This window comes from Saimiri boliviensis, chromosome 17 (genome assembly GCF_048565385.1).
Source record: "Saimiri boliviensis isolate mSaiBol1 chromosome 17, mSaiBol1.pri, whole genome shotgun sequence".
NCBI lineage: Eukaryota > Metazoa > Chordata > Mammalia > Primates > Cebidae > Saimiri > Saimiri boliviensis.
The window spans coordinates 42,568,123-42,590,522 of NC_133465.1; the positions used below are offsets into that span (position 1 = coordinate 42,568,123).

Below are 22,400 nucleotides of genomic sequence, written 5' to 3' on the forward strand. Positions count from 1 at the left end.
CTTGAACTTCTGACCTCATGATCCTCCTGCCTCATCCTCCCAAAGTGCTGGGATCACAGGTGTGAGTCACTGTGCCCAGCTAATCTTAAGATATTGATGGTACAGCAGCTCTTCCCCTCCCAGAATTATGGGAAACACTCACTGAAGCAGCTCTGTCTCCCAATAGTCCTCCTGCTCTTTCACTTTCAGTTCCAACTTCTTATTGATGCTCCGTAGGGTTTCTAGCTCCTCCTACAGATTGCAACATCAACAAAGAGACAGACTATTTCTATGACACTTTTGCATGAATATCTTAGGCAGGCAACAAATATTTGTTGAACACTTACTATATGTCAGGCAGCACATGACACAGCAGTGAATAAAATATTTAAATAAAAGGATTTCCACATTAAAATGTTCTTTCTTTTTTTTTTTTGAGATGAAGTCTCACTCTATCGCCTGGCTCACTGCAACCTCTGCCACCTGAGTTCAAGCAATTCCTCTGCCTCATCCTCCTGGGTAGATGGGATTACAGGTACCACCCAGCTAATTTTTGTATCTTTAGTAGAGACGGAGTTTCACCATCTTGGCCAGGCTGGTCTTGAACTCCTAACCTCGTGATCCACCTGTCTTGGACTCCCAAAGTGCTGGGATTACAGGCATAAGCCACCATGCCCGGCCACAAAATGTTTTTTTAATATTAAAAATATATCACCTTAATTTCTCTTCCCACTGGAGCTTATAATTTGTTCATTAAACAAATATTTACTCAGAGCCTATTCCACACTGGACACTGTTCTTGCACTGCAGACACAGCAGTGGACAAAACAGACAAAACTACCCTTTTCATAGAACAGTGCTGTTCAATAAGTGAGAGCCACATATAATTTTAAAATCTTAGTAGGTGCATTTTTAAAAAGGTAAAAAGAAACAGATTAATTTTATTAATAGTGTGTGTGTGTGTGTGTGTGTGTGTGTGTGTGTGTGTGTGTATTTTTTTTTTTTTTTTTGAGATATGCAAAGTCTTGCTCTGTTGCCCAGGCTGGAGTGCAGTGGCATAATTTTGACTCACTGCAACCTCTGCCTCTCAGGTTTAAGCAATTCTCTTGCCTCTGCCTCCTGAGTAGCTGGGATTACAGGTGAACACCACCAAACCTGGATAAATTTCATATTTTTAGTAGAGATGGGATTTTGTCATGTTGGTCAGGCTGGTCTCAAACTCCTGACCTCAGGTGATCCACCCACCTTGGCCTCTCATATAGGTGTGAGCCACCATACCTGGCTAAATGATAGTATATGTAACCCAATATACCTAAAATATCATTTTGACATATAAACAATTAAAAAGAGATATTCAGCTGGGCATAGTGGCTCATTCCTGTAATCCCAGCACTTTGCGAGGCCGAGGTGGGTGGATCACCTGAGGCCAGGAGTTCAATACCGGCCTGGCCAACATGGTGAAACTCTGTCTCTACAAAAATGCAAAAATTAGGTGAGTGTGGTGGCAATCACCTGTAATCCCAGCTACTCAGGAGGCTGAGGCAGGAGAATCACTTGAACCTGGGAGGCAGGGGTTGCAGTGAGTTGAGATTGCACCCTTGCACTCCAGTCTCTGTGACAGAGTGAGACTCCATCCCAAACAAACAAACAAAACTGATGCCTACTCAAAGATATTGGTATGAGACGGAGAGATCACAGGCAAAACAGAATATAGTACTAGATAAGAGGCATATCTAATTCTGATCTCCATGCTCCAAGGTCACCTGTAACCAGCCGCCATACCTGCTTCTTCTGGAGCTCAGCCTGCATGTCTGAATTCTGTTTCTGGAGGCTAACACAGCTGTCCTTCAGCTCCTGGTTTTCTTTGCAAAGCTCCTTGTTGTGCTGTTCAATCTCTTCCACCTCTCCCTACAAAAGAACATTCCATAAACTATATTCCAAGTCTCTCTAGCAGAAAATTCCTATAGGTTAGGATGGTGAGGGAGGGTCTGGCTGATTCCCATTCACTGTAGTGACATGTGTGTACCCCGAATGGGGGCTGCTCCTTAATACACAGGTAAGGGTATAACAGAGGTGTCTTTATAATTGCAGCATTACCAAGAAAGAGAAGCAAAAATTAAAGCCATTAAAAGTTAAAAGAGACAATGATACAAGAATGTAGCTTTCTTCTTTTTTTTTTTTTGAGACGGAGTTTCGCTCGTCACCCAGGCTGGAGGGCAATGGCGTGATCTCGGCTCACCGCAACCTCTGCCTCCTAGGTTCAGGCAATTCTCCTGCCTCAGCCTCCTGAGTAGCTGGGATTACAGGCATGCGCCACCATGCCCAGCTAATTTTTTTGTATTTTTAGTAGAGATGAGGTTTCACCATGTTGACCAGGATGGTCTCCATCTCTTGACCTTGTGATCCACCCGCCTCAGCCTCCCAAAGTGCTGGGATTACAGGCATGAGCCACCGCGCCCAGCCGAATGTAGCTTCTTCTGGCAGACACTTAGTAGTATTGTTTGTTTCTCCCAAGGGACTTAGTTAGCTCCTTGAGGCCAGGGACAGTGTTTTAACTGATTCTTCCCAGTGTTCCCAGTGCCTACTATAGTGCTGTATAAAGAGCAGGTGTCCTGTTAAATGATGAAGAAAATGAATCTAATACTCATGTATGACAGATAGGCTCTGGGCCAGAACTGAAAGAGATGAGAATCTTTGGTGCTTCTCTCCTCAAAGGAGCTTATACATTAACTATGGTGATAAGATGTATAGATGACAAAAATTAAGCAACTGGAAAAGTTAAAAGAATAACTGAATGCCAGCTGAGTTAAAGAAGTTTTAGAAAAGGAAGAAATCACTTATTGTTATTATTCTTGTTAACATTCCTGAGTGAGTCTGTGTGAGTACTATATAAATTTTTTCCAACAATATCCATGAGATATTCAATAAAGTCTTACTGACTCACATTCCATCCTATCTTATATTGCTACTTGTAATGGCAGTGAGGAATTGAGGTGGGAAGTTTACAGACCTGAGTGGTAACAACCAGAATGTCCTCCTCATTTTCTGGACGGAATTGGAAAGGAATACTTGCTCCCCGGACCACACCATCCTGATCCACATAGCAGAACTGGTAATACTCATCATCCTTGGGCAGGTAGTAAGCTGAAAACACAACATAATTTTAAATCCAAAATCAGATCTATTCAGAAAAGTAACATTCTGGAAGTCTTTTTATATGCCCCAGAAAGCTCAAGCTGAAGGGAATTAATTAGTCTTGGCTACTGTCTTCAACACCTTTGATCCAGCATTCTTCTCACCTTTGAATTGGACTTCCTGCTGTTTGGCTGATTTGTTGTTTAGGTCAATGGGCAAATTAACCCACATGAAGGTGTAATACTCACGGGTTGTCTTCCATCCCACCTGCAATGACAAGAAGTTCTTATTTAGTACCTGAACGGAGTCTGAGGAAAATCCTGATTGGGCTACGTCTTCTTAAAACCACTTTTTATTTGTATATGTGAAAATATAATAGAATGAGTTCATTATGACAAGATTCTCACACCAGGGCTCAAATTTGTTTTTAACTTTTAATTTTATTTTTTATTTATGACAACTACATATGGGAAAATGTCTGATACAACCAAAATTTGGGGTGCACATACACAGCTCAAAAAACAAGTCTTGGAAGGATTTGAAAACTCATTCCTTACCACCCAGAAGAACTCCAAAAATTCTGTCTATAAGTCAGACAGAGCTGAGATTGATTTGAGGGGAAAGTTCTGGAATTATGAACCCTGATCCTCTTACAATGGCGTTCTTTGGACTTGTAAATCGGAACGCACTCCTGAGCTGCCTTCTCCATTGGTTTGTCTTCTACTGTGTCTAATTAAGCCTTATCATATACCAACCTGAATATACCACTGCATTAAAAAAATTGCATTCTCTTTTATAATGTCTGTGTTGGGTGCAGAGGGAGAATAGGGTTCTTAGATTCTGAGGCACCAGATAAGAGATTCCAGGTCTATATAATTTTCTTTCTTTACTGTTTCTCATAATGCATGCTTAATGACGGCTTTTTGGTAATAAAGATATTAACAACAATCTGGTAGTCGTAAAGCCTCTCCTAGGTATTGAATACAATAAATCATAAGACATAAGGATGCAGCAAAACATGCCTCAGAGCAGAAAGCTGGCTAAGTGGAAAATATTCTCACAAATATGAAGGGGGTAAAAGATTGCCCGAATCTTATCTGGAAGATAAAAGAACACCAGATAATAGAAAGGAAGCTATTGTGTCTTCAAGGGGACAACACTCAGCAAATGAGAAGGAAAATTACATTTATTGCCATATTTTGACCCTGCCTGAGCTCAGTAAGAAGAGAACTAAAAATAAATCCCATTTTTATATATTAAGGAATCAAAGCAGGGTTGAAAAGGCTATACCAAAAACTCATCAGAACATCCTAGGGCATGTTTTAGAGTCTCATTAATACACACCCCATTGCTGTAAGCATCTTAGAGCCACTGGAGCCTGTGGTGGTACAGGAAGCAGGAATTTTATGGAGTCCTCATTCACATCCCGGAGTTTTTTAATGCACTGTGACCAAAATATCATTGGGAAGGCCTAAGAATTATTGCTTCCTTGGAACAGGAAAACAAATTCTAGCCACCTGCAATTTCTGTCCTTGGCTCTTCCATTTGAGTAGTCCTTGTTCCAGTTTGTCTTGGAAACGTTTAAATGCCCAAGTCAAGGAGAGTATGAAGCACAGGATTATACACTGAGGGAAAGAAAGCAGACTCCTTCCTGCTTTAGGCTCCATCATTGGTGGTAGCTTTCACTATAGAGAAGATGTAATGTAGTTGCATGTGTTAAAAACATTTACTGGCCGGGTGCAGTATTGCATGCCTGTAATCCCAGCTACTCAGTGGTTGAGGCACAAGAATCACTGGAACCTGGAGGTGGAGGCTGCAATGAGCCCAGATTGCGCCTCTGCACTCCAGCCTGGGTGATAGAGCAAGACTCTATCTCAAAATAAAATAAATTTTAAAAATAAATAAAAAATAAAAACATTTACTGAGTGCCTCCTTGGTACCAGATACTACCAGTGTTTGGGGTGATGAGGAGTTGAATAGTCCAATTAAGGCTACACTGAAGGAACACTGGGGAGAGCATTAGAGGAAAGATGTGAAGAACGAAACTTTACAGTTAACTCTTCATTCTCTAATTTACTATCTGTTGCTCAAAGGAATTCAGCAGAGTAGAGGAGAAAAAGCAGAGGTTTAGGAGCCAAACTAGCTTCATGGCTTATTCACTGCGAGGCCTTGGGAAAGTCACCATCTCTCAAGGATATTCATTTTACTTATGCCCAAGAGATACTACTACCCATCTCAGGGGGCTACTGCACTGTGAGGATTTAATTAGAGAATACACACACACACACACACACACACACACACACACACACACACCCTCAATAAAGTCCTAGCACAGTGTGTCCTCAGGGTAGGTATTCAATTCAATAGCTTTATGGACAATGAACATTAGAAGCCCTTCTCCGGATTAACCATTATTTCTTTATTGAGGTACGGTAATACCTCTGAAATGTATGAAGCATTCCAAATATAAATGCATCCTTTTTAAAAAATATATATTTTTTTGAGATGGAGTCTCACTCTGCTGCCCAGGCTGGAGTGCAGTGGCATAATCTTGGTTCACTGCAACCTCTGCCTCTTGGGTTCAAGCAATTCTCCTGCCTCATCCTCCTGAGTAGCTGGGACTACAGGTGGGTACCACCACACCTGGCTAATTTTTGTATTTTTAGCAGAGATAGGGTTTCACCATGTTGGCCAGGCTGTTCTTGAACTCTTGACCTTGTGGTCCGCCCTCCTCAGCCTCCCAAAGTGCTGAGATTACAGGTGTGAGCCACTACACCTGGCCAAAAAGCCCAAGATTTTTATATGGTATATGCTGAAGTCTTCACTGGCAATTGCTAAGTGCTTAGGGGAATACAACTAGTCAAAGCAAAACAGAAATATAACAATGTTGCAAAAAGAAAAAAAAAAGATGTTATAAACTACATAAATGTAGTTTATAAATTTAGGATGATGGAGCCTAAAGCAGGAAGGAGTCGCTTTCTTTCCCTCAGTGTATAATCCTATGCTTCATACTCTCCTTGACTTGGGCATTTAAATGTTTCCAAGACAAACTGGTAAAAAAAATTCTAGTAAGTAATTTTTGAATCATTCTCTTTTTCAGGATTTGTACCTGCATTAACCAATGTTAGCCACTAGCCACATGAAGCTATTTAAACTATAACTAATTAACATTAAGTAGGCCGGGCGTGGTGGCTCAAGCCTGTAATCCCAGCACTTTGGGAGGCCGAGGCGGGTGGATCACGAGGTCAAGAGATCGAGACCATCCTGGTCAACATGGTGAAACCCCATATCTACTAAAAATACAAAACATTAGCTGGGCATGGTGGCACGTGCCTGTAATCCCAGCTACTCAGGAGGCTGAGGCAGGAGAATTGCCTGAACCCAGGAGGCGGAGGTTGCATGAGCCGAGATCGCGCCATTGCACTCCAGCCTGGGTAGCAAGAGCGGAACTCCATCTCAAAAAAAAAAAAAAAGAACATTAAGTAAAATTTAAAATTTAGTTACTTGGGCCAGGCGCAGTGGCTCACGTCTGTAATCCCAGCACTTTGGGAGGCTGAGGCAGGCGGGTCACCTGAGGTCAGGAGTTCGAGACTAGCCTAACCAACATGGAGAAACCTTGTCTCTACTAAAAATACATAATTAGGCAGGTGTGATGGTGCATTCCTGTAATCCCAGCTACTCTGGAGGCTGAGGCAGGAGAACTGCTTGAAGCCAGGAGGTAGAGGTTGCAGTGAGCTGAGATTGTGCCATTGCACTCCAGCCTGGGCAACAAGAGTGAAACTCTGTTTCAAAAATAAATAAATAAAATAAAATCCAGTTACTCAGTCACACTAACCACATTTCAAGTGCTTAACAGTCACACGTGGCTTGTAGTTACTATACTGGACGATGAAGCTACAGCTCCATTGCAGAAAACTCTAACCAGGCAACGTGACCTATGTGCTTTGTTATATATGGGGAAGAAGAAAAACAACTACCATCTTCTCTGTAAGACAGAAAACACTCTGGTGTGTTGACACACCTTTTAGTGTCATGATTCGATACCCTGCAGTTTCAACAGCTGTCATGATACTTGCCAGTGTCCTGCTGGTTGGCCAATATCCCCATCTCCGAACACCAGTCATGTTACCTCCAGCTTCCATTGCTCCATCAATAAACTTGATGTTCCAAAAAATTATGGAAAAGGAATTCAATGAAGGATATAAATAAGCAACACCTCCTTCACAGTGCAGTTGAGAACAGTGTCTGATTTCAGGTTGAACAGCACTGGCAAACAGGCACATGACAGACTGAGGTGTCAAACCAAAGGTCACTGACATTGGGAATTGGCAGTGTAAATTACTTAAATTTGACCTTTATTTCCTGTCGCTGGAAACAGGAAGATTTGTCAGTATGGTATGTGCGGGATGTATGAGAGAGAAAGATACGGATGGGAGGGCAAAGGGAACAGAGAGAGCAAGTTAATTAAAACTTAAAAATACCATTTGGTACTTGAACTGATGGGGTGATCAGACACTGGAAGAGGTAACAAAGGGAGCTCATAAAATTTCAGTCCTTGGAAATTATCATAAATAGATACACTTATTCAGGAATAAACTTTTTGGATGCAGGGTGTCAACATCCTCAATATCCTTTCCAGATTTGTGGTATTTGTATCAAAACAAACTAAACACCATACCAAGTAAGGAAGTAATGTTTAGTCTCAGAAATGACATACGAGGTCAACCATCACAGTCAAGTCATATATACATATTTCAAAATAGGATCATTTAAAAAGCATTTAATGGCCAGGTGAGGTGGCTTACACCTGTAATCCCAGCACTTTGGGATGCCAAGGCGGGTGAATCACCTGAGGTCAAGAGTTCGAGACCAGCCTGACCAACATGGAGAAACCCTGTCTCTACTAAAAATACAAAAATTAGTTGGGCATGGTGGTGCATTCCTGTAATCCCAGCTACTCAGGAGGCTGAGGCAGGAGAATCGCTTGAACCTGGGAGGCGGAGGTTTCGGTAAGCCAAGATCACACCATTGCACTCCAGCCTGGGCAGTAAGAGCGAAACTCCATCTCTAAATAAATAGCATTTAATTTGGGAGGCAGAGGTGGGCAGATCACGAGGTCAGGAGTTCGAGATCAACCTAGCCAACATGGTGAAATCTGGTCTCTACTACAAATATAAAAATTAGCCAGGTGTAGTAGATGTGCCGATTATCCCAGGTACTTGGGAGGCTGAGGCAGGAGAATCACCGGAACCTGGGAGGTGGGTGTTGCAGTGAGCCAAGATTGCCCTACTGTATTCCAGCCTGGGCAATAAAGTGAGACTCCATCTCAAAAACAAAAACAAAAAAATCAGTTAGGCATTGTTCTGCACACCTGTAGTCCCGGCTACTCAGAAGGCTGAGGTGAGAGTATCACTGAACCTGTGTGATACTGACGCTGCAGTGAACTGTACTCCAGCCTGAGAGACAGAGCGAGACTCTATCTCAACAACAACAAAAAAGCATTTATATTTGGTCTTTGAAAGCACAATAAAATTTGAGGATTATATGATTTGCCATCTTATTTTAGCTTGACACTGAAATGAAAATTTGGGCCGGGCGCGGTGGCTCAAGCCTGTAATCCCAGCACTTTGGGAGGCCGAGGCGGGTGGATCACGAGGTCGAGAGATCGAGACCATCCTGGTCAACATGGTGAAACCCCGTCTCTACTAAAAGTGCAAAAAAATTAGCTGGGCATGGTGGCGCGTGCCTGTAATCCCAGCTACTCAGGAGGTTGAGGCAGGAGAATTGCCTGAACCCAGGAGGCGGAGGTTGCGGTGAGCCGAGATCGCGCCATTGCACTCCAGCCTGGGTAACAAGAGCAAAAACTCCGTCTCAAAAAAAAAAAAAAAGAAAATTTGGGTCCTAGAGCACACATTAGTGTGTGAAGAGAGAAGTGCTATGGAGCTTGGCTAGGATTTAAAAATTGCCAGCCGGGCGCAGTGGCTTAAGCCTGTAATCCCAGCACTTTGGGAGGCTGAGGCGGGTGGATCACGAGGTCAAGAGATCAAGACCAACCTGGTCAACATGGTGAAACCCCGTCTCTACTAAAAATACAAAAAAAAAAATTAGCTGGGCATGGTGGCACGTGCCTGTAATCCCAGCTACTCAGGAGGCTGAGGCAGGAGAATTGCCTGAACCCAGGAGGCGGAGGTTGTAGTGAGCCGAGATCGCGCCATTGCACTCCAGCCTGGGTAATAAGAGCGAAACTCCGTCTCAAAAAAAAAAAAAAAAAAAAAAAAATTGCCCACACATATTATACAAAATGCTTACAATACACAGAGATTCACACACTCAGGTAAGTAAGATTCACCTCTAGTTCCTAATCACTTGGTATTAAGTTAACCACTTACTCTAAAGATGCCAATCCAATCCTTTCGACGAGGGATGAAATGCTGGGTGAAGGTGTAATGACATGTGACATCCCCTCCAGGGATGTAGAACTTCTCCACACTGTTAAAGATGACCTGAGAGAAATGACAGTGATCCAGCAAGACAGCTGATGTGGGGGGATCTTCAACGGTCTTCTCCATGGTAGGGGTCCTGTTATGAAATATGGAATACAGTAAGGCTGAGAAAGCGTTTTCTGAAATGTTGGCAATTTCTGGGCTTTCATCCAGGGAACATTCTGTGCAAAGCAAGTCAGGAAAAGCCAAATCCTGACAAATACGGAGATTACACAACTTGCTTTCTGTTTCACTTTGAGCCATCTCAGTCACAACATCTATGCTACAAGAATTTTCTGACAATATCTTTAACTTCTTTACCACAGGCACCACAACCCTCACATGAACAGAGCTCATAGCTACTCTGGTTCCTCTTTCTCTAAATGCCTTAAATAAGCAAGGTGGCCTAGATAAAATAGCCTGAGCTGGGGACTGTTAGATTTAAATTCTAGATTTTTCATCCCAACAAGCCCTATAACTTTAGGAAACTCCATCTCTCTGGATTTCATCTTCTACATTAAATTCCATTTATCCTGTAATTATCAGGACCTTCCATATATTAGACATTCTGCTAGGACCTGGCAATGGGAGTGAAAAGAAAGGAATGAGCGAAAATTCTTTGACATGCAGTGGTGACAAGCACAGGTTCTAAATCAGAATGGTGGAGTTCAAATTCCAGCTTTGCCACCTATTAAATTTGTGGCATTGGGCAATTTATTTAATCTACTAGGCTCTGTGCTCGTTTCCTCATCTGTAAAATGGGTGTAAAAATAACATCTACCCCACTTAGTTTTTTGTGAGGCATAAGTGAAATAATGTAAAATTAATAGCCCTTAAATCAATATCTGCCATTGTAGGCACTTTACACAAAGTAGATGCATGTTGAATGACAAAGTATAGCGAGTCTGCATAAAGGGTTTAAGAGATGTTAGTTATATAGTTATTACTGTGGTAGTTGTGGGGTTTTTTTTTTTTCCTGGTACAATCCTTTTTTAAAAGGAGTCCCAGTCCAATAGAGGGAATCCATGAGTATACAAATGACTGCCAAATGAATCAAATAAGAAGGGCAAAATGCTCTGGGGTTCAAAAGAGGGAGAGATGCAACTGGTTAGGAAAATGAAGAAAACTTCAGGGAATGAAAATAATCTTCTATTAGCCCACAAAGAGGATTAGGATTTTGACAAGTGAGTTTCTGACTGAGGGCATTTTAGGTGAAGGAAACTGCATGAATAACAACAAAGAAACAGAAAAATGCAACCCACATTTGAAAGACAGCAAGCAAGTTTGGACCCCTAGCTATTAATGGGGATAATACCCTGTGTTTCACTTTCTAGGTTATAATACAGATAAAATGTGATCAAGAATAGGAAAGTTGGCCGGGCGCGGTGGCTCAAGCCTGTAATCCCAGCACTTTGGGAGGCCGAGGCGGGTGGATCACGAGGTCGAGAGATGGAGACCATCCTGGTCAACATGGTGAAACCCCGTCTCTACTAAAAATACAAAAAAAAATTAGCTGGGCGTGGTGGCGCGTGCCTGTAATCCCAGCTACTCAGGAGGCTGAGGCAGGAGAATTGCCTGAACCCAGGAGGCGGAGGTTGTGGTGAGCCGAGATCGCGCCATTGCACTCCAGCCTGGGTAACAAGAGCGAAACTCCATCTCAAAAAAAAAAAAAAAAAAAAAGAATAGGAAAGTTGTGGCTGGGCCAGTGGCTCACACCTGTAATACCAGCACTTTGGGAGGCTGAGGCTGGCGGATCACGAGGTCAGGAGCTCAAGACCAACCTGGCCAACATGGCGAAACCCTATCTCTACTAAAGAAAAAAAAACAAGACTGCCCCCAAACAACCATAATACTTCTTCCAGCCCCATCCTACCTATTTACTGATTTTACTTTGAAGTCTAAGCAACCAGGCCTGCTCTTCCAACTCCCCAGCAGTCAGTTTTTTTCAAAAAGAAGGCAATGGGACTTTGAAGTACTAAACTGTCCATTACTGAAATTCAGCTAAGGAACTAAAAAAATGCATTGACTTTTTGGTTTGTGACACAGTTTAGCCACATCCTCAACCTCAAACCTCAAAAGAGTTTTTCTTTTTTTTTGAGACAGAGACTCGCTCTGTCACCCAGGCTGGAGTTTGGTGGTGCAATCTCGGCTCACTGCAACCTCCACCTTCAGGGTTCAGGTGATTCTCCTGCCTCAGCCTCCCAAGTAGCTAGGACTACAGGTGCACGCCACCATACCTGGCTAATTTTTTGTATTTTTAGTATAGATGGGTTTTCACCATGTTGGCCAGGCTGGTCTTAAACTCCTGACCTCGGTGATCCACCTGCCTCAGCCTCCTAAAATGCTGGGATTACAGGTGTGAGCCACTGTGACCAGCTCAAAAGAGGTTTTCAAAGGTCGGTGAGAGGTCACATTCCAATCTAGGTCAAGACTTTTCTCTAGGACAAACTGTTATCTATGTAATGAGGGCTTCTCTTGGAGGGAGAGTGGGCAGGGAGGTTTCTCTACTTGCAGATCCTTTATTTCCAAGTGGTCTCCAGTCATATGGAGGCCAGCATGTCCCTTCTGTCCTAAGCCTGGAGCACCAATTTATCTGTGTATGTAAAATCACTTAACTTGTCCTTTCCAGGATTATGAAGAACACTTTCCAGGATCATGAAGAGTGAAACTGGCTGGGTGTGGTGGCTCATGCCTGTAATTCCAGCACTTTGGGAGGCTAAGGCAGGGCAGATCACCTGAGGTCAGGAATTTGAGACCAGCCTGGCTATTATGGTGAAACCCTGCTTCTACTAAAAATACGAAAAATTATCCAGGCTTGGTGGCATGTCCTGTAATCCCAGCTAGCCGGGAGGCTGAGGAAGGAGAATCGCTTGAACCTAGGAGGCGAAGGTTCCAATGAGCCAAGATCGTGCCATTGCACTCCAGCTTGGGCAACAAGAGCAAAACTCCATCTCAAAAAAAAAAAAAAAAAAAAAAAGTGACTAAGGGCCTGCCCCTCAGTTAACCTAAGTATCTTACTCTCATTTCATTTCCTTTACAACATTATCACCATGGTATATATGACACAATGCCTAAGGTATAATAATCTGATTAAGTATTTGTTGGATAAATGAACTAACAAGATAAGCACATCATTCATCAAAAAGTAAAAAAGTAGGTAAACAATGGTAAGGGTGACTCGGGCTGAGACTGTGTGTTTTATTTTTATTTATTTATTTTTTTTGAGATGCCTTGCTCTATCACTTAGGCTGGAGTGCAGTGGCACAATCTCAGCTCACTGCAACCTCCCCCTTCCAAGTTCAAGTGATTCTCCTGCCTCAGCCTCTCGAGTAGCTGGGACTACAGGTGCATGCCACCATGCCCAGCTAATTTTTGTATTTTTAGTAGAGATGGAGTTTCACCATGTTGGTCAGGATGATCTTGATCTCTTGACATCATGATCGTCCTGCCTTGGCCTCCCAAAGTGCTGTGATTACAGGCTTGAGCCACCACGACCAGCCTATTTTTTTAAGTCCTCTTAATTTGTTGGTTACCCTTGGAAAAGCTGCTGCTTCTCAGCTTTCTATTTTCTAAAATAGGGTGAGTAGCTGATAATCTTCGAGTGCTAAGTCACTTCTTGGTATGGCTGGTTCAGCTGGCATGGATGGTTCAAGTGCCATGGTGTCAAAAAAACAAAAGGCACAGATTTGATTTCCTTAACAACCCATCAAATTCACACTCCATTACCCAGCTTTCACACACTCAAACTCTTGCTGGCAAACTGTTATGAAAATGGATGCTACTCTGAAAGGCAAGACCAGCCAAGGGGATGAGTGGCTCGGAACAGCCTCTCCTTCATTACCAGAAAAACAACCAATTTGGCAGGGCACAGTGGCTCATGCCTGTAATCCCAACATTTTGGGAGGCCAAGGAGGGTGGATCACCTGAGGTCAAGAGTTCAAGAGCAGCCTGACCAACATGGTGAAAACCTGTCTCTACTAAAAATGCAAAAATTAGCCAGTTGTGGTGGCAGATGCCTGTAATCCCAGCTACTCGGGAGGCTGAGGAAGGAGAATCACTTGAACCTGGGAGGTGGAGGTTGCAGTGAGCGGAGGTCACACCATTGTACTTCAGCCTGGGCAACAAGAGCAAAAACTCCATCTCAAAAAAAAAAAGAAAGAAAGAAAGAAAAAGAAAAGAAAAACAACCAATCTAAGTTAGCTTATAAGCAGAACACTGAGGAAGGACAGTACATATATATTCAACACGAAAGAGCTCATGTTCTGAGGTTTGAGTGTATAGTCAAAGGAAACCCTAGCTCTTTTCATTCATCTGAAAACCTAATCATCTGTCTGGAAAAGTCAACAGCTTTGGTTCCTTGCTTATCAAAAATGCAAAAGACCCTGTGGAGTTTCAGAGATCTCATCACCTTCCCAGAAGGGACTCAGAGGGCATCCAATGGCACTTGGGGTACTGAGAACTCTACCATTCTTGAAATAAGGTTAAAATTCTCCTCTGCCAAGACTGGGGAGGGGGTTGAGGAGGCAAGCAGACTGGAGAGATGGCTTCTCCTTTCGTTTTTGGGGTTCTTTTTTTTTGAGATGGAGTTTCGCTCTTCTTGCCCAGGCTGCAGTGCAACAGCAGAATCTTGGTTCACTCCACAACTTCCGCCTCCCAGGTCAAATTATTCTCCTGCCTCAGCCTCCTAAATAGGTGAGATTACAGGCATGCGTCACCATACCTGGCTAATTTTGTATTTTTACTACAGACAGAGTTTCTCCCTGTTGGTCAGGCTGGTCTTGAACTCCCGAACTTAGGTCATCCGCCCACCTCAGCCTCCCAAAGTGCTGGGATTATGGGTGTGAGCCACCTTGCCCAGCCCTCTTCTTTCCTTTTTACCAAGCTATGGACACAAAGTGCCGTGAGTAAACTAGAAGATAACCATACCAACCCGAACTTGGTCAGTGAGGAAGTACTCCAGCTTTTCCCAGAGGGAGGGCATCTACTGAGTTGTAAGGTCAGTAATCTTTAGTCTTCCCTTCCTCCGAGTGATAAAATTCCTGGGAGAAATGGGGTCCAACAATGGCTTGGGAAATTACCCTTCTGAGAAAGTAGTCTAGAAATAAGTATATGTGGACAGGGAAGGGAAGGTATATAAAGAAAATTATTATTTTTGTTGGGGGAAGTAGGGTCTCACTCTGTCACCCAGGCTGGAGTACAGTGGCACAGCCATGGCTCACTGCAGCCCCAACCCTCCAGGCTCAAGTGATCCTTCACCTCAACCTCCCAAGTAGCTGGAACTATATGTATGCACCACCGTGCCCAGCTAATTTTTGTATTTTTGTAGAGACGGGGTCTCCCTGTGTTACCCAGGCTGGTCTCAAATTCCTGGACTCAAGCAATCCTCCTGCACTGGCCTCCGAAGTGCTGCAATTACAGGCATGAGTCACTACACCTGGCCCATGAAAATTAAAGTGACTTAAGCATCAACTTCCCCTCCTTTAACCATCTTTCCCACTATAGAACCTGTCTATCATCCATTTCTAATTTGGCAGCAATTCACAGAGGTAAGGAAAAGAGAAGAAATATAAGAAGAGCAAGTTAAATTTAGAAGCCCAGAGAACTACTGAGTTATGAAAAATTAGTGGGATGAGTTAGGCCCTCTAGAAATTATAAAGTGGTATTCTACCCAATTCCTTATTCCTACCCTCAAATCAAAGACTGGCCATATAAGAAGTAAACAGAGAAAACAAATAAGGATTTTCAAAAACAAAACAATCAAGCATGGGGAAAATAATGCACAGATTCCACACACTGTCAGAAGCAACTTTATTTGGCCTCTGACATAGCCATTACCTTTTTCCACCTCAGTTTCCAAAAGGATTAGGGTTCTCAGAGGAGCAGGCAATAATAGGAAAGATTTTTAAATGCATCCCCTGAACTGTCTCCTAGCTTCCAAGAAAACCTGACACATTTTCATCTAATGAGCTTTTCAAGCCTAATATACTACTCCCAGGGCTGTTCCATGAGGACATAGATCCTCTTATGTCTTCCTGAAGAAAAGGAACAGAAGCCAGTTTTACTTCTGCTCTTGCTTTTTTTTTTTTTTTTTTTTTTTTTTTTTTTGACACAGGGTCTCTCTTTGTCATCCAGGCCAGAGTCATACAATGGCATGAACATGGCTCACTGCAACCTTGACATCCCTGGCTCAAGAGATGAACCTCAATGGGAGTGGGAGTAGCTGGGAGTCTAGGCACATGCTTGGCTAATGTTTGTATTTTTTGTAGAGATGGGGTTTTGCCATGTTGCCCAGGCTGGTCTTGAACTCCTGGGCTCAGTCGATCCACCCAACCTGGCCTCCCAAAATGCTGGTATTATAGATGTGAGCCACCGTGCCCAGCCTACTTCCGCTCTTTCTAACTGCATCTGCGAACTACACTGATAGGCTTTCCAGCAGAAAAGTTTTTAAACGGCCAACATTTTACATTGCCTTTTATACCAGTGGGCATATGTTTCAAGAGAAATGATGACTACAGCTTAGTTCACAGAAGGAAATCAAATGCTTCTACAGCCAAGAAAGAAATGCAAATCAATTCTTCATTTGAGAACAGTAAAAACAAAGATAAGTGAAAGTCAAACTCAGTTTAATTGAAGGGGTCCTTTATCTTTCTGCTTACTTTTCTATTTTTTTTTTTTTTTTTGAGACGCAGTCTTGCTCTGTTGCTCAGGCTGGGGTGCAGTGGCGTGACCTAGGCTTATCACAACCTTTGCTTTAAGCTATTCTCCTGCCTCAGCCTTCCAAGGTAGCTGGGACTACAGGTGCATGCCATCATGATGGGCTAATTTTTGTATTTTTAGTAGAGATGGGGTTTCACAATGCTGCGGGCTGGTTTCGAACTCCTGACTTTGTGATCCACCCACCATGGCCTGCCAAAGTGCTGGGATTACAGGTCTGAGCCACCTCGCCCCATCCTCTGCTTACTTTTCTTTCTAAATGATTAGCAATGAACAAAAATGGATAAACTGATTTGAATCCCATTTCTCGCTGGCCCTGGCAGAGATGCTTACACATAACCAGACTTAAAGAATACTGGCAGTGGATACTATGGGTGTGTGTAGATGGCCCTGAAACAGATTGCAAAAGCAAAGACACAATCACTGGTCTTCAAATTATTGAGCTACTTGTTCCCACCCACAATTTCCAAGTTCATTCTAGATCCTTACCTAAAATATGAAAATGTTTCAGGGCGCCTTACAAAAATTTTACACCCCAGGAGGCCTTTATTACTACTTATTAACAACTGTTTGAATTTGCTGTCCAGCTTGTTCTAAACAGACCCTCATCTCATCCACACCACCACAGTGATCCTTCACCAATTCTAGGGGAAGATGGAAAAAATAGTTCTGGGACATCAGGTGCAGGCAACTGGAAACTCTGAGCAGCTCAAAGCTGTGTACTAATGTCCATTTTACTGAGACCATCCATTTTTCCCTTGACAGGGGTGATTCTAACATGCCATGTCTCTGTAGCACAGGCAGTGGCAGTGTTTGAAGTGTGGTGGAAAGGGGACTAGGCTAACAGCCAAGGGAGCTGGGCTCCTATCTTTGTTCTGCCACTCCGAGACCTTGGCGAAGTCACACTGCCCCTTTTTGGCCTGTTTCCTCATCAGTAAACTGCATGGCTCAGGGTAGAAAATCTCTAAAGATCTTGCCGGGCGCGGTGGCTCAAGCCTGTAATCCCAGCACTTTGGGAGGCCGAGGCGGGTGGATCACGAGGTCGAGAGATCGAGACCATCCTGGTCAACATGGTGAAACCCCGTCTCTACTAAAAATACAAAAAATTAGCTGGGCATGGTGGCATGTGCCTGTAATCCCAGCTACTCAGGAGGCTGAGGCAGGAGAATTGCCTGAACCCAGGAGGTGGAGGTGGCGGTGAGCCGAGATCGCGCCATTGCACTCCAGCCTGGGTAACAAGAGCAAAACTCCGTTTCAAAAAAAAAAAAAAAAAAAAAAAGAAAATCTCTAAGGATCTTGCCTGCTATAATGATGATCCTTAGCAAGGGAAAAAAGAAGTGAAAGAGCTCATTTAACTCTCTTTTCATCTTCAAAAAGAAATTACAGGCCAATGAGGTGGCTCACACCTGTAATCCCAGCACTTTGGGAGGCTGAGGCAGGCAGATACCTGAGGTCGGGAGTTTGAAATCAGTCTGACCAACATAGAGAAACCCCATCTCTACTAAAAATACAAAATTAGCTGGGCGTGGTGGTGCATGCCTGTAATCCCAGCTACTTGGGAGGCTGAGGTAGGAGAACTGCTTGAACCCGGGAGGTGGAGGGCAGTGAGCTGAGATCGCACCATTGCACTCTAGCCTGGGCAACAAGAGCAAAACTCTGTCACACACAAACAATAATAATTTTTAAAAATTACGGATACATGACATTCTATCAATACATACTGCCAAATTAATTTTTTGTTTGGTTTTTGGTTTTTGAGACGGAGTCTCACTCTATTGCTCAGGTGGGAGTGCAGTGGCACCATCTCAGCTCACTGCACCCTCCACCGCCCCGGTCCAAGTGGTTCTCCTGCCTCAGCCTCCCAAGCAGCTGGGATTACAGGCGCCCGCCACCATGCCCGGCTAATTTTTGTGTTTTTGTAGAGACAGGGTTTTGCTATGCTTGCCAGGCTGGTCTTGCTTGAACTCCTGACCTCAGGTGATCAGCCCACCTGGGCCTCCCAAAGTGCTGAGATTATAGGCGTTGAGCAACCGTGCCCGCCAGCCAAATTAAATTTTTAAAGAGCCACAGATGTACTATATGACTTGAAAGACAATATGACCTGTTAGTGCCAGGTAACTCAGGATTATTGACTACCTTTCTCAAGGCCCTTTCCACTCCACAGCTGTCACGTCTGCTAAAGGATAGTGTTTCCAGGTCCCTTGAAAACACCTGAGAAACTGAGCCATCTGGATACTCCTTAATCATGTGTTCTCCATAAGCTACAAAGACCTACTACATAAAGTCCTTGGTTGCAATGTTTCCAATAATAGAAATGTTACATTATCCACATTCTACTCAGCTCCAAACATGGCCACTTGTTGGCTTGTATTGGAAGCACGAATCCAAGTGATAGAAAAGAGCTAACATGTCCAGTGGGGTTGAAATCATATACGAGTGCGAACATTAGCTCCCAAACTAAGCTGGGCTAGTGGTGGAGGGGCAATGGATCAACTGTAAAGAAGCAGGTCAGGACACCTCTCCTTATATGCTGCCTACAACGCCTTCTCTGACAGTTGCAGAATGCAAAAGGCAAGGCGCTTCAGGGATCAAACCTACTCGTAAAGCGGGACACTGAGGCCCAAAGAGAAAGTAACTTGCCCAGAGTGACGCAGTAAGGCCCCACCTCCGCCTCGAAGCCAACGGCGATCACATCCAGGCGAGGGATTACGGAACCTCCACAGCCTGGGCCAGAGGAAGGGGACGGAACGCCACGACCCGCAGGGCGGCTTGCCGCCTCAAGACCCTCATCGCCGCCAGGGGTGTCTCTTCTGCCGGAGGAGCCTCCCACCCGGCCATAGCACTGCAGCGCTGCCCACCGCAGGACAAAACTGCCCCGCAATCTTCCCGAGCCGCGGGGCTCCAGGGCCTTTAGGACGCCACTCCCACTATCCCACTATCACCCCAAAGGGTGAACTGCGGTGAGAACCGAAACCGGCCGCACCTCTACCCCCGTGGCCCCTTCTCGGGACTGCAAGTCTGAATGTGGGCACCCCGAGGGCCTAACTGCCCCTTTCCACTTGAGGCACTCACCAGGGACAGCAGCCAGCAGCGGCGAGGCAGCAACAGGGTAGGGAGCGGGACGGGGGCGGGGCTAAGCACCCGAGGGGGAGCCCGCCCGGCCCCGCCCACAACGTCACAACGGTCAGCAAGCCCCAGCCCCGCGCGACGCTTGCTGGGACTTGTAGTGCTCAGGTGACCCGGCCCCAGGCGTGGTCAGCTGCCCTTGACGGCTCTCCTAAGTCCTGGACAGCTCTCCTAAGTCCTGGGCAGTGATCTCACCCAAAGAAACCTATTTCATCCCCTGAAAGGAGTGGAAGGAGCTGTTCACTTTCTTTTTTTTGAGACGGAGTTTCGCTCTTGTTACCCAGGCTGGAGTGCAATGGCGCGATCTCGGCTCACCGCAACCTCCGCCTCCTGGGTTCAGGCAATTCTGCCTCAGCCTCCTGAGTAGCTGGGATTACAGGCACGCACCACCATGCCCAGCCAATTTTTTGTATTTTTAGTAGAGACGGGATTTCACCATGTTGACCAGGATGGTCTCGATCTCTTGACCTCGTGATCCACCCGCGTCGGCCTCCCAAAGTGCTGAGATTACAGGCGTGAGCCACCGCGCCCGGCCACAATTTTTGTATTTTTAGTAGAGACAAGGTTTTACCATGTTGGTCAGACTGTGTTTGTTTGTGGGTCTTATCATTCTCTATTAAGAAATCATTTTTTAGAGTTAATTATGTTGGCGTAGTGTTCTTAGTTAGGAATAAACTCTGCTGAACGTGGTGGCTCACCCCTGTAATTCCAGTGCTTGGGGAGGCCAAGGCTGGTGGATCACCTGAGGTCAGGAGTTCGAGACCAGCCTGACCAACATGGAGAAACACTGTCTCTACTAAAAATACAAAATTAGCCAGGCCTGGTGGAGCATGCTTGCAATCTCAGCTACTTGAGAGGCTGAAGCAGAAGAATTGCTTGGACCCGGGAGGTGGAGGTTGCAGTGAGCCGAGATCATGCCATTGCACCTCAGACTGGGCAACAAGAGCGAAACTCCATCTCAAAAGAAAAAAGAAAAAAAAGAATAAACTCATGGCCAGGCATGGTGGCTCACACCTGTAATCCCAACACTTTGGGTGGCCGAGATGGGAGATCTTTTGAGTCCAGAAGTTTCAGATCAGCATGGATAGGATGGGGAGACCCCATCTCTACAAAAAAATCAAAAAATTAGCCGAGTGTGGAGGTGTGCGCCTATAGTCCCAGCCAGTCAGGAGGCTGAGGTGGCAGGATCACTTGAACCTTGGAGGTGGAGGCTGCAATCACACCACTGCACTCCAGCCTGGGAGACAGAGTGAGACCCTGTCTCAAAACAAAACAAAACAAAACAAAAGAGTAAACTCAGTAAGAAAAGAATTCTGCTAAGTTAGAACCCTTAATGTCTAATTGCCCTGGCCTGCCTTCAACAAGAGTCCTGTCAGTTTAACAAGAACCGTCTTGTTAAACCGTCGGTTTAACAACCATCTCCTTTTAGTAATGTTCCATCCAGTGACCCCCTCACTCTGCTTGTTGGCTATAAATCCCACTTGTCCTTATTGTATTCAGAGTGGAGCATAATCTCCCCTTTGGTCCTGAATAAATTTTTCCTTGCCATTTTAACAAGCGGTAAAATATTTTTTTTCTTTAACATCCGGAAGATGTTAAACACTGCACATGCTGTCTATGGAAGATTAAATTCAGAAGTGCCCTTATTCCACTGTCTAAATGTGGAAAGAAATTTTTCTGTGCCATCTAACCAGAAAATTTATGATTGTGAAGCAGCTCTGGATTTCAGGCAGGGAAGGAGCATTCCTAATCTGCTTCCTCACAAGACTGGTGGCATTCAACTGAGATGAATGGATGGTGGGGAATGATGAGTAAACCAGGAAGTGGGTCATCTGTCTAAAGTTCAAATCACCTCTGAGTTACCAAAATAATATCTTCCATTTTAAACTCTATCTGCAGGGACAATTGCCTTCAGGATCCTGGATACATTTCCCTTAATTTTACTTATTAGATTTTCTAAAAGCACTGAGAACGAAAACCATTTGCACCCACACAGCTTATTGTCTATATTAAACGGTAACTATTTCAGTAAATTAAAAATGAAGGTCGGCCGGGCGCGGTGGCTCAAGCCTGTAATCCCAGCACTTTGGGAGGCTGAGGCGGGTGGATCACGAGGTCAAGAGATCAAGACCATCCTGGTCAACATGGTGAAACCCCATCTCTACTAAAAATACAAAAAACTAGCTGGGCGTGGTGGCGTGTGCCTGTAATCCCAGCTACTCAGGAGGCTGAGGCAGGAGAATTGCCTGAACCCAGGAGGCGGAGGTTGCGGTGAGCCGAGATCGCGCCATTGCACTCCAGCCTGGGTAACAAGAGCAAAACTCCGTCTCAAAAAAAAAAAAAAAAAAAAAAAAAAGAAGGTCAAGGCTGGGCATGGTGGTGGGTGCCTGTAATCACAGCTACTGGGGAGGGTGAGGAAGAATCGATTGAACCCGGGAGGCAGAGATTGCATTGAGCCGAGATTGTGCCACTGCACTTCAAACAAACAAAAAGGCCGGGCACGGTGGTTTCTCCATGTTGCCCAGTCTGGTCTTGAACTCCTGAACTCAAGCAATCTGCTCGCCTTGGCCCCTCAAAGTGCTGGAATTACAGGCGTGAGCCATGGTACCCAGACTATATATATATTTTGAGACGAAGTCTTGCTCTGTCACTCAGCCTGGAGTGCAGTGGCAAGATCTTGGCTCACTTCAGCCTGGGTGACAGAGGGAGACTGCGTCTCAAAAATAAACAAACAAACAAACAAAAAACTCAGCCTCCTGAGTAGCTGGGATTATAGGTGTGAGCCATCATGCCTGGCTAATTTTTGTATTTTTAGTAGAGACAGGGTTTCACCATGTTGGTCAGACTAGTCTTGAACTCCTGACCTGGTGATCCACCCTCCTCAGCCTCCCAAAATGCTAGGATTACAGGCATGAGACATTGAGCAGGGCCAATTTTTTATTTTAATTAATTAATTAATTT

At 44.5% G+C, this 22,400-nt stretch overlaps 1 protein-coding gene across 5 annotated transcripts in view; it reads right to left on the reverse strand.

Annotated features, from left to right (window-relative positions):
- Positions 1 to 19,469, reverse strand: part of CALCOCO2 (calcium binding and coiled-coil domain 2) — a 32,807-nt gene extending 13,338 nt beyond the window's left edge. For 3 of the 5 annotated variants that reach the window (XM_074388637.1, XM_003931234.3, XM_010341858.2), the window contains exons 1-6: positions 19,386 to 19,469; positions 9,507 to 9,696; positions 3,279 to 3,381; positions 2,990 to 3,123; positions 1,762 to 1,887; positions 143 to 231 (exon numbers count right to left, since the gene is read on the reverse strand). In XM_074388637.1, the coding sequence (XP_074244738.1) occupies positions 143 to 231; positions 1,762 to 1,887; positions 2,990 to 3,123; positions 3,279 to 3,381; positions 9,507 to 9,686 (632 nt within the window). In that variant the 5' untranslated portion in view covers positions 9,687 to 9,696; positions 19,386 to 19,469. Of the gene's footprint in view, positions 1 to 142; positions 232 to 1,761; positions 1,888 to 2,989; positions 3,124 to 3,278; positions 3,382 to 9,506; positions 9,697 to 18,953; positions 19,343 to 19,385 lie in introns of those variants that run through there. The other 2 variants (XM_010341857.2, XM_010341856.2) reach the window with 2 other exon arrangements.
- Positions 19,470 to 22,400: the final 2,931 nt, after the last annotated feature.